Genomic DNA, 12,500 nt, shown 5'->3' on the forward strand with positions numbered 1-12,500 from the left:
GAAAGAATCCAAGTGACATCCTCACATGAATCAGTTTAGAATTCAACTTCTCTTTGAGACAACACGCTATACACTTGGCGCCGTTGCGAGTTGATTGTCGGTAGAGTGGCGTGAAGGTCAACGGGCGACCGGACAAATGACGAATGTTTTAAGAAAACCGGATCCCGGGAAGCGCCAACCAAGGGAGGGAGCGCGAATTTGTCTCCATTTTGCCGTTATCCCGTACCAAAAATACCACTTTACTGATGTCTTTTTTTGAGCTGATTCTCTCACCGGATGCCGGACGTCACCGCAACGCCAACGTTGGCGATGGAACGATCATCAGCACGGGGACCCTCTTGATGGACGGCCAAATTTAAGTCACGTGACCAGACCGTGATCGAACTGATGTTGTGCGAGCAGCGTGACAATTAAGCGCGTGCTAGGAGACATGCAACCCAAACCCCGAACGATAATGATGCCAAAAATGGGGCCAAAGATATTTCCACGACTACTACGCCGATCAAATTGAACGAAATTGTCAACACGATCCTAGTGGACCAGTTGCACGGCGCGTTCATCAACCGTCGCTCTAATTGCTAATCAATAATTGGTTGTGGAAATGAGGACGCAAGTGAACCGTGTACCACCCGACGCCTCATAGCGAGCAGGTGTGACGATCTGTTCGCGCCAAAACGTGTCCAATACACGTGCCACATCCTGCACACCTTATGACGTGCAGGCCTTTTGAAGGAATCAGGAATTGCTGCTGCACATTCTAGAGCTGACTGAGGGTACGAGGAGTGGAGGAACACCTATTAGCAATTTTATGTATCACGCTATAGCGCTAAAAGCATATCAATTAAGATGCTTAACAAATTCTTGCTCAAATTGACGCCGATGGAAGCGAATGTCTTATCGCGAGTGAACATTTCATGCAAAATCCATAACAAACCGGTTGAAACCAAGCTTGTGTCAACAAAAAGATCATACGGAATGGATTCGTGGAGAGGATACCGGATTAAGCAACGCAGGAAATAGTTTAGGCAAAACAAATATCAAACATTCCCAAACGAAGGGCGCTGACCTTGAGATCATCTGACTGGTGATTGTAAGTCGAACCACGTGTTTAGGGCGAGTCAATCGAGTCCAATAGTTGACTAAGGCGTCACATGAACGAGTTCTTTACACTTTGTCTCAAGGTTGTTCAGTTGTTTGTTTGAAACCATGTAAGTTGTACTTCTATAGAACACCTAAAATGCCATCAAATTGAGGAAGCTCAAATGTTATTCCTCAAGAACCCTATTCTAACCGATAATAATATTCTTTTGGCTTGGAGCAGAAAAGACTACAAAATGCTACCAAGTGCTTCTAATTATATCTGAAATCCATTTCTCAGCATTGGCAAATAGTTTGCGCACGATTCTTGGCCGCAATTCAGCTCACATCGCGACGAACACACCCATCGCGCTTGTTTATCATCAACTGGTGCGAAACCGCCAAGCAACTCCCGCGTGATACCACCTCTCTTCACGCTTCATAGCGTTCGCGGGAATGCGATAAACTGGAAATAAGATATCTTACTGTCAGCGAATGCGCGTCACCCACTGCAGTATGCACCGAAGCGACTCACTACGCGATACTACGTCTTTTATCACCGGTTTTAGTATCAATATTCTTTACTAGGCCATGCCAAGAAAAAGATAGGTAAGGTGGTTCCAACAATAACGAGTGCCGCATCGTATGGTGTCCTGGTGATAGCGAAAACAATGCCCGCGCCCTTTGTCATCGGGTCAAATGATAATGGTCCTCTCCCTGTCTAAGAGGCCCTGGCAACAGTTTCACTTTTCCCCCGAAAACCCGTATCAACAACGTGCTGTGCAATCACTTTCGCTCAACCAACGCAACGGTGCCATCTCTAAACGGCAGGAGCATAAGCACAGTTGGCTGATAAGAGCGCGGTAAAGAACCGCCAGAGCGAAAGCACATTATCAGGCGCCACGCTACTACACGTAACCGATTACGGGATCATCGACGACCTTGTGGTCATCGGAAGACGCGGACTCCGCAGGAAGACGGCTCAAGCTGATCGGCGATCGACGTATTGGGATGTGTTGATTGCGTCGCGGAGCATCAGCAGATCATTTGCGTCACGGACAACCTCATTTTGCGATGCGGAGCGGTATCAGTGCGTTTTCCACTATCGGATCAGATTAGGTGGCTACGCAGCTGCGGCATCCCGCCAAGAACCGGGACAAGCAGAGGTTATTGCCGTCAATCATGTCCTCGGGCCGTTTAATGCACAAACTAGGTTCGTGCACTAGTAGTCGATTGGTGCGGTAATGAGCATACTTTGACCTTGCTACTCCTTTTCATTACGTCTTGGTCGGTTCTTGACGGGGAAGAAGAAGAGGAGGCCTTGCCATTAACCGGAAGCAAACCAATATATCCAATTACGGTTCAAGGGCTACTGTGGTTGGCGCTTCCTTTTGGCGTCTCCGCCAATCATAGCAACCTAGCGTCCATCAAAGGTCGGTATTTGTTGTGAAATAATTCCGCGCTTCCTACTGGCCCTGTTTATGAAAAGGATTTAACACTTCTTATCACTCATTCCCGGAACCGCGTAACGACAGATCCGGCCAGTTAATGGCGCTATCTTATCGATCCCTTCACGCTCATTCGGCCAAGTTCAACGGTGGCGTCTCGGGGAAGCATGGTGGCCCCATGTCATGCACGTGGATAAGATACTGTTCCCCGGGTGGTATGCGGCGTAGCCCCACCATCCCCTAGATTGTTGTGCCGTTAATTGATTATTCATTCCTTCGTATTATCACACAGTGCGGTGTGCGGGCCCTATAATGTAGACCGGTTCGGTGAGGGGAGTCAACCCAATCAATAAGATAATATTTAAACAGAAGCCATTCCCTGCTAGCAACAGCTGTTAATATTGTGATCGATTGATGGAGTAGTGAAAGTGGCTCGTGGCATAGGGGGTCTGTTTTGATGGATTTTGTTAGACCTTCAACCAATTGCATTCCTACTGCTTCGAAGGAATCCTTACAACACTGATTAGGATGGCCGGGGTATCGCACATCCGTGGACGTCAACCGTGGGTTGCATTTGCAAACGCTTGAACAGTTGCGGTCCTTGCTTGAATAAGTATTCAGCACACGTAAGGGAATGTCACCGTCAGCATGTGGCACCGACCGACCCCCATTATGCTCAAGTTCAAGGGCGTTGGTGATTGTGATTGAATGCAGGACCGCCGGCAACCTGCTGCAACAGTATCCTGTAGTCATTCTCTCCTAATGAATACCCGTTTATGCGCTCACCAGATTTAGTCCCCAAGGCAACGGTCCCATATGAACTTGGTAGGCTAGTCGAGAAAGAGAAGCACTTGTTGTTTCATGAAGATGCACAATGAAGAAGGGGACGTATGTGGGACAGCGAAACATATGTCGTTGGATTGCAGCATTAAAATGCTCTCTTGCTCTTGCTCATACGGAAAAGCGGACATGTACGCCCGGTTAAGCTTTTGTTCAACTGGAGAACCGTGTGAGGTAGGTAGTGAAGCTGAGTAATTGCTTATCAGGTGCTACATCCGATGAGTGGTTGCGCGGTATGGCCTACTCATCTAGTGTTCTTCAGAAAAACGATGCGTGGTCTCTCTGTGTGGCGTCATCAGCCTCATGATATGCCCAGTGATTTATAGAGGGATATAATTCAGTGCATCTCGTGCACATTCCATCAGAAACGTGTATTCAAGGTCGTTATAGCTACGCCTTCATTGAACACCGTTGTTGCACTTCCATTCTAATACCAGGGCGTATTCATACTTGTAGTTGTATTTTGTATCCTGCACAGCAACAAAATAACGTCCGCTCGTCAAACTGTCCATCATGCTTCGCCAGGATTTCGTAACGAGTCAGGGGTGCCAAAGAAAAAGCCCCGTACGGAACGGAAACAAAAACTGCATTCAAAAACAACGATAACCACGAGCATCATCACCACACAACCAACACCAGCTGACCCGCGGGATTTTGGGGTGTGATAAGAAGCACGCTAGAATCCGACCATCTGAGCGAACGTTGTCCGCAACATTTTGAACCATTTTCACAACCCACCCGGCACAGCAGACCAGCATTAGGTGACCCCCCGAGCTCACGCTGCCCAGTTACTACTTCTCTGATGGGTGTGTGTTTGTAACGTGGATTCGATTCAACATTTAACCGGGAATCTATTTTTAGTTTGAAATATTCGAATATTTTGCCGTACCCCTCTCGTGTCGCGTCCCGGACGGTGACTCCGTTTCGTGATTCCCCCGGCGAGAGAAAGAGCATTCCAACACATTGTCCCCACGCGCGAAACCACAGTTCCGGGAGCAGTCAAGGCGTGCTTGGATCCGGTGGACCACCGGAACGCGCGCGCGTCCATCCATCAAACAATCATCATCATCATCGCGACATCTCCCGCCAGTCGTCAGAGCATATCTTCCCATAATTCTCCCTCAGGAGCACACATACAAACACACGCGCACAGACACACATATGCCAGAGAAGCGGTCACGTTCATGACCACACCGCCGCCGCGAGCGCAAGGTGGCGTGATACCGCGCGTCGTCGTCAGCACGCACTTCTCCCTCACCGCACCGGAGAGCACCAACACATAAAGCAACCGAGAAGCCGCCAATTAAATCCATCGTTGCCATAGTTTCCACGGGCGCGTAATCCATGGCCCCCCCCGCCGCTCTTTTCCCCAAACTCACCTCTTATCGGGAACGGTTTCGTTTGGATGGTTTCGGTCGTTGGGGGCAGCATTTTGCGGGTCCCCTCGGACATGGCGCTCGGGCAGAGCTGGATCTCGTTCAGCGCCTCTCCGGCTTGCCGGCTTCCACTCTGGCTGGAGGTACGCACACGCAGCGAACGGGACGCGATAGCGGCGGCCACAACCGCGGCAGTCGGTGCTGTTGCCGGTACCGCCGTCGACGACATCGCTGGGCCAGCGGCTGTTGATGATTCTGATGCTACTGGGGGCGCACTCGCGACCGACGCGTCCATACCGAACGAACCACAGAACGAAAATGACACTCGCGGAACTTTGCGAGAATCTCAAGGATCCCCCGCTATCTCGGCGATAAGCCGTTTTCTCGGACAGAAGAGCGAATCACTCGCGAGGAAGAGAGAGAAAGAGAGCCAAACGCGGTTTGACCGAATTCGCGAGCACGATGGAGAGAGAAGCACGCTGGTCGACCGTTGCATGGTGACCAACAAAAAGTGCCGCACCGGTTTGTTACGTTTGCCTGAAATTCAAATAAAAAGTTAAAACAAAGTTGATAATCTTTTTGCTTACTCATTTTTCCAGAGAATCGTCGGGAGAAAAGTGAAATGTGTCGACCGATTCGACTGCTACAACTACCAAACGCATGTTTTTATGACCTAAAAGAAGGCAATTGAAACGCCAACGATAGCAAACATAGCAAGCTGTGACTGGGCTTGCAGCTTGCGTGTCCAACACTCTCTCGGTAGTTTTTTTTTTCTCAATTTCGGAACGAATTTCAAGTCACTGGTGCACAAACTGCTTGTGAAAATATTTTGTTCTGACCATTAAAATACTAAGAAGATTTTGACCATTTCTGGCAAACACCATTTTTCTCAACTGTTAACATGTTGCACGTGCATTCATACACGACGGAAGTATACTGCAGAAACACTGGGGTTGTTTTTGAATGTTGTTTTTACTACTTTTTTTTTATTGTTGCTGCTGGTGATGCTGCTATTCATATAGTTCACTTAACCAACTTATCCGTAATCGTTTTCTTCCACACTGTATAGATCTTGAAGTAATCCGGGCACACCATCTCTTCCCCCGCTTTTCAATCTCGCGTAAAGTCCTGTCACACTGAAAACTTATGGTAAACCGTACTCCAAGTTCTAGTGCCTTAAACCTTAAACAGACTCCTGCATTCGCGCCATCTTCAAACTGCCCGTTAGTATGTGCAATAGTGTGTGTCGTGTTTGTTTGTTTGTGTGTATTACTTGCATTTTGTTTACTTCTTATAGTAGAATAGATTAAAAAAAGGAGATATTTTAATTCTAAATCGAATCGCCCAGTGGAAGAGAACGAGAACGTCATCCTCTTGACACAGAAAATGATACATTACATTGATAACCTCCGCATCCTCCACATTTTGCAGAGTAGGATTATCTCTCCCATTTATCGGTACGCAATACCGCGAACCGCGGAACGGAATTGATAGCAGCGATAAGCATCGTCGGCTTATTGAGTTGATCGAGAGAAATTCGACACACGAGAGCAGCGCGACTTGCTTTACTTGCTCGAGCTGGAGCTACCGGAACCGCCACCACTCGGGAAGTTGGCCGGCTGTCCGGGTACTGAGAAGGTGGGCCGGAAGGTGGCAAAGTTAGCGGCAGCAGCGGCCGCAAATCCGGGCAGCGTCGTGCCCTGGTAACCCTGCGGGAACTGTGAGAGAGGTGCTGAAAGGAAGAGAGAGAAAGAGGGGATTATAAGAATTGCGCCAACATAAACAGCCAGATCAACCGCTAAAGATGGAGACTTACGGTTCTGCTGCACCGTATTGCCGGTTGCTGCCAATCGGGACAAGATCGAACGCTCCGACATCTGTAGCCGCTGGGCGACGGGCGGAATGCGGGCCAGGGTAGCCGGTAACCGTGACACATCCGACTTCATATCCGACAGTAGCTCCTCGAGCTGGTTCAACACCTTGTGCAGCACGGCATTGGCCGGCTTGTTGCCGGCGAGCGACTCCTTACTCAGATGCTGATGCGATTCGGCCAAACACTCGACCTCGGCGAAGCGCGCGTTCAGTGCCATCGCCGGATGGGCCGGATCCTGGGCCAGATTGAGTAGTGCCGCTCGGCGTAGCTGCTCCTCGATCACGAGCGATTGTTCGAGCAGCTTGAAGCGACGAGCGAGGAACTTGTTCTTAATCTCCAGGAAGTTCCCCTTGCCAACATCCATCTTGAACGGTTCGTTGATGATCGCAAACCGGATGTCGTTCTGGATGTCCTGCCACCGACCGTACCCATGCGTCACGATACCGGCCAACAGCCAGTAGTCGTGCCGACGGTGCCAGATTTCGTACTCACGCCCCGGTACCGCTGCCTTCTCCTCGTTGATCCACAGCGTATGGAGCTCGGTGAAGCCACCGTCCGCAATGTTAAACATGAAGGCACGCTTGTGCACCTCCAGGTTCTCCTTGACCGGTTCCGGCTTGCGTACGATCTCCTCATCGTCATCCTTCACGATCACCACATCATCGTCATCGTCATCATCGTCGATCGTGGTGGTAGTGGTGGTTGTCGTTGGGACAGGCGGTGCTGCCGTGACCGTAGGTTTCACATCAGATTCTTTCTTAGCCGGAACCACACTGCTAACCTCGACGATCTTCACCTCATCATCATCATCATCGTCGTCATCGCCTGCACCCGCCGTGGACGGTGGTTCTTCCTTCTTCGGTGCTGCCTTCTCTGCAGCAGCACCATCCTCACCAGTTCCAGCGCTGTTCGTCTCACCGCCGCTGGCCACTGCTGGTTTCTTGTCCTCGTCATTCTTCTCACTCTTCACATCACCAGACGATTCCTTCTTCAGCTCGAGTGGGGCTGCATCCGACGATTCGGATTTCACCTTCTCCTCGCCTTCGGCCGCGCCTGGTTCTTCCTTTTTCACCGCGCCATCATCCGCTGCAGGCCGCTTGGGCTTATCGCCATCGTCATCACCGATTTCCATCGGTTCGTCCTTTGTAGCAGCGCCACCGGTGCTTTCCTCTTTCTTTTTCTCTCCTTCACCATCCGCACCCTCCTCATTAGCATCCGTTGGCTTCTTGTCCGTCTCGGAGCCGGTGGCGGTCGTGCTCTCCTTCTTCGCAGGACCTTCTTCCCCACCGGTGCTGTTTGTTTCCTCCGCTGCTGCTACCTTCTTGTCCTCTTTTCCTTCCTTGTCAGTCTGCGCATCGTCATCCTTGTCCCCGGCAGGGGCAGCATTTGGCGCCGGACTTGGAGCGGCACTAGTGGCCGGTGTAGCACTCGTGCTCGTCGTAGCCGATTTCGGTGTCTCACTGGTACCAGCGGTAGCAGCGGATGTCGAAGCCGTACCTCCTTCGGGAGCGCCCTGTTGCGATGCTATGCCCGAGGTACCCGCGATTGCCGGAAGTCCGGATGCACCAGCGGCTACCAACATTTGCTGCGGGGCTTTCACCGGTTCGCAGGGACGCTTGATCAACTCCGGCATACTGTAGTATCCGTTGATGTGCTCAAACTCCTGCACTTTCTTCCGGATCAGCGACATCACACCAATGCGCGTGAGCACGTGCTGCCTCGAGAGACCTTCCCGCGGTACACCGTCCGCAAACGTTTCCGCATTGTCCGCACCCGGTTCACACAGATGACGCATGAAGAGTGACACATACGCCTTGAAGATGCGCTCCGATTTGCCACGTAAATCACGCACCAACCACTGCGAATGGAACGCATCCTGGGGTGGCATGCCGTAGCGCATGATCGCATTGAGGAAGCTCTTGCGCTGCCTTGCATTGAATCCGAGCACCTCAATGTTACCACCGACACGTGCCAGCAACGGTGGCAGTGGCCGGTTGTCCCGTTCCGCCTCCTTCCGTTCGATACGCCGACGACTGCGCCGTCCCAGTTCGCTCTCCTCGTCATCCTCATCACGATCCTCATCCGAAGCGCCCGAGTAGTCGGAGTTGTTGTAATCGGACACGTTCTCCTGCCAGGTGGAATCTTCCTTCACCGGATCTGTCTGGATAACGCCACCGTCCGTGTAGTTGACCTGCTTCCGCACACGCTTGCCCTTGCCGAGCGTTCGCGAGAGGTCCTCCTGGTGCTGTTCGTAGTGGTGACGCAGCAACTTAACCCAGTAGGCCGGATCGGAGTTCTCGGCCTCCTGCTTGATGACCTCCGTTTCCGCCTCCTCCTCAACGTCTTCCTTCGTCGAGTAAGAGGCCACCTTGAACGAAGACAGATACTCGTTCGCCCAGTTCTCCTTCTCCTCGACACCTTTGTTGGACCGATCGAGCAGTTCCGCCACCGCCTTTTCGTCGTAATGGATCGCTTCCTCATCCTTGCCATCCTCCTTGAACAGTTCCTCCGTTCCGAAGCGCAGAATATCGTCCAGCTCCTGCTTGGTGAAGTTTGTACCCTTTCCACCCATGCCGGGCCGTACGACCAGATGCGTCAGCATCATCTTACGCTTGGCCACCTGCGTGACACGCTCCTCGACCGAATTGCGCGTCACGAACCGATAGATCATCACTTTGTTCGCCTGTCCGATACGATGGGCACGCGAGAACGCCTGGATGTCGTTGTGGGGATTCCAATCGGAATCGTAAATGATGACCGTGTCGGCCGTGGCCAGATTAATACCGAGACCACCGGCACGCGTCGACAGGAGGAAGCAAAACTGTGGCGCTCCGGGTGCATTGAAACGATCGATCGCCTCCTGACGGATGCTGCCCGTGATGCCACCGTCGATGCGCTCGTACTTATACCCGAGCCCCTCGAGGAAGTCCTCCAGAATGTCCAGCATCTTTGTCATCTGCGAAAAGATCAACACTCGGTGACCTTGCGATTTCAGCAGCTTCAGCATCTTCTCCAGCAGCACCAGCTTGCCGGCGGCCTTCGTCAGTGACTGCAGCTCGTAGTTACCACCGGGACCGAGCGTTGCCTCCTCTGCGGCGGCCGCAAACAGGTACGGATGGTTGCAGCACTTTTTCAGATCCATCATGATGTTAATGAGCGAGCAGGCACCACCACCGCCCTTCGGATTCAGTGCCTCGTAGTTACGCGTCAGGATGTACTTGTAGTACTTCTTCTGCAGCGGCGACAGCTCCACGCGCACGATAAACTCCGACTTGGTCGGCATGTTCTTCAGTACGTCCGCCTTTAGACGACGCAGCATGTGCGGCCCAAGCATCTCGTGTAGTCGCTTCACCTGCTCCTCCTTCGAAATGTCTGCAAACTCACTCTGGAACTCGGCCAACTCATTGAACTTGTTCTTGTTGAGGAAGTTCAACAGATGAAACAACTCCTCGAGGTTGTTCTGTAGCGGTGTACCGGTCAGCAGCAGCTTATACGCGATGTTATAACCATTTAGCACCTTAAAGAACTTGCTCTGGTTCGATTTGAGCCGATGGGCTTCATCCACCACCAGCACCGACCAATCGATCGACCCGAGACAGGCTGCATCGATCGTAATTAACTCGTAGCTCGTCAGCAGCACGTTGAACTTGATCGAACTGGCGCGGATACGTGACGCTTTGCCACCGCGCACGGCACCCTCCTCGAACGACAGCTCGTTCTCGCGGATCACCGATCGAGACTCCTTATCGCCGACGTACGTAATGCAGTAGAAATCGGGCGCCCACGTTTCAAACTCACGCTCCCAGTTGATGATCGTCGACAGGGGTACCGCAACCAAGAACGGACCCTTACAGTGACCCTCCTTGTAGAGCGAGTACAGGAAGGTGGCCGTTTGGATCGTCTTACCCAGACCCATCTCATCGGCAAGGATCGTATCCGTTCCGTGGACCCACGAGTAACGCAACCAGTTGATACCCTCGAGCTGATACGGATGCAGTCGCATGCCAGTTTCGTCCAGATACGGTGGCTGCACTTCGAGCTTACGCTTCAAATCCGTCGTCGGTTTCTCCGGTGGAGGTGTATAGCGCTTCAGCCCCACCGTACGCTCCTCTTCCTCTAGCTCGCGCACACGACGGCGGCCCTTCTTCTTGCTCTTTTTGCTGCTACTGCTACCACCACCACCACCCGAACTACCACCACCAATGTCCTGCGAACAGTTGGCCCTCAGATCCATATAGTACTCGATGGCCATCTTCAGTCCCGGAATGTCATCCTCATCGTCCTCCCAGGTAGCCGCATCGTACGGTAGCTCGCGCCACTTTACCAAATACAGCGTCCGACCGTCGCGCATCGTCCGATGGTTGATAACACGGTGCACCATCAGCCACTCGGGCTTCACACCGTACCGGTAGAACTTTTCCTCCAGCTCGGTCTCGTTAATGTCCGCACCGCCTTCCCTCATACGCTGGATACGCTTGTACCGGTTGTCCTGTTCATCGAGAGCCTCCTCTAGCTTCGGCGGTTCCTCCATGTCGTACTTTCGCGTATAGTAGCGGAACATCAGCGGATGGTACACGTCCAGCTGCAGCTCCGTAATCCAATCGCAATGCCAGTACGACTTCTCGGCCCACTTCACAAAGTACTCCCGGCGACGAGTTGGCTGCTGTGGTGCGCCTCCTTTGGCCTCTTCCGCTGATCCCGGTATCGGTTTATCGGTCCAGCGCCAGGTCAGAATCTTCTGCACCTTGTCCGGCAACGGTGGACAGCTACAGCGCGGGCAACGCCAATCCCCATCCGGAATGTCATCGAGCGGTGGATTCAAACAGAACGTATGGTACGCCGAGGGACAATTGTCGCAGCACAGCAGCTCCCCACCGTCCTTGCAGATCCGACAGAACTCCTGATGCTCATCATCGTCCTCATCGGCTGGCCCTTCCGCTTCACACGTCGGGCAAGACCACTTACCCTCCGGTGTGTCCTCAAGCTCCGGATCCAGACACACCAGATGGTACGCCTTGGGACAGGTATCGCACAGAATGATCTCACCGCCCTGCTGACACACCTCACAGTAATCCTGATGCTCGTGTTCACCCTCTTCGCCTCCATCCGCCGAAAACTTGCTCTTCTTTGCCTTACTCTTCTTCTTCGATTTGTTGCCGATCTTGGTTTTGGCCTTCTTGCGCACCGGTGGCTGATCTGAAGATGGTTCACCCTCGGCACCGGCGGCAGTGCCTGCCGATGAGCTACCAGCACCACCAGCACCGGAAGAAGATTCACCACGCTCCGGTTTCTCGGGCATTTCCTCCGATTGCTGTAGCATCTTCTCGAACTCGGCATCCGAATCACGCTCCGAAGCACCGCTCGCGTCCTGCTCCTCGTCCGAGCTAGCGTTCTTGCGCTTTCCGAACTTGATCTTCAGCGTTGGGACTTTCTGCTTCCGGCTACTGCTGCTGCTACCACCACCACCACTACTCTTCCGGGTGCTACTGCCACCGCTACTGCTTCCACCACTTTTGCTCGCCTTCTTGCTGCTCTTGCGCTGCGATCGCTCCCGCTCGAGTGTTTCCTCCTCTTCCTCTTCCTCCTCATCATCGTACACCATGTCGTCGTGCTTGTTCTCGGTCTTGCTACGCGAGCGGCTCGACTTCGGTACGTACTCCGGTGTCTCGGGTGCCTCGTCCTCTCCCGCACCCGCTGCATCCTCACTCGGGATGTTGGGGTTCTGGGCGCAGAACTCGCGCCACTTGGCCGCAACCAGCATCATCAGCTTGGCGGTCGGCACTCGCGGGTTTTCCTTCTGCAGTATCGGTCGAACGTGCGTCTGGAACATCTTGAACGTGACCAAACTCTCGAAATCGTCCTCCGTGTACTCAATCTTCACGTCGG

General features: G+C 52.6%; 2 protein-coding genes across 4 annotated transcripts in view; both read right to left on the reverse strand.

The window, feature by feature from the left end:
• LOC126574556 (6-phosphofructo-2-kinase/fructose-2,6-bisphosphatase) overlaps positions 1 to 5,045 on the reverse strand; it is a 12,616-nt gene extending 7,571 nt beyond the window's left edge. For all 3 annotated transcript variants that reach the window (XM_050234820.1, XM_050234819.1, XM_050234817.1), the window contains exon 1: positions 4,745 to 5,045. In XM_050234820.1, coding sequence (XP_050090777.1) covers positions 4,745 to 5,036 — 292 coding nt within the window. In that variant the 5' untranslated portion in view covers positions 5,037 to 5,045. The remainder of the gene's footprint in view (positions 1 to 4,744) is intronic.
• A 649-nt stretch (positions 5,046 to 5,694) lies between these two features.
• Positions 5,695 to 12,500, reverse strand: part of LOC126574319 (chromodomain-helicase-DNA-binding protein Mi-2 homolog) — an 8,298-nt gene continuing 1,492 nt past the window's right edge. The window contains exons 2-3 of the mRNA XM_050234451.1: positions 6,558 to 12,500; positions 5,695 to 6,473 (exon numbers count right to left, since the gene is read on the reverse strand). The exon at positions 6,558 to 12,500 is cut by the window's right edge and continues 513 nt beyond it. Of these exons, the coding sequence (XP_050090408.1) occupies positions 6,307 to 6,473; positions 6,558 to 12,500 (6,110 nt within the window). The 3' untranslated portion in view covers positions 5,695 to 6,306. The remainder of the gene's footprint in view (positions 6,474 to 6,557) is intronic.

Source organism: Anopheles aquasalis, chromosome 3 (assembly GCF_943734665.1).
Source record: "Anopheles aquasalis chromosome 3, idAnoAquaMG_Q_19, whole genome shotgun sequence".
Lineage (NCBI taxonomy): Eukaryota > Metazoa > Arthropoda > Insecta > Diptera > Culicidae > Anopheles > Anopheles aquasalis.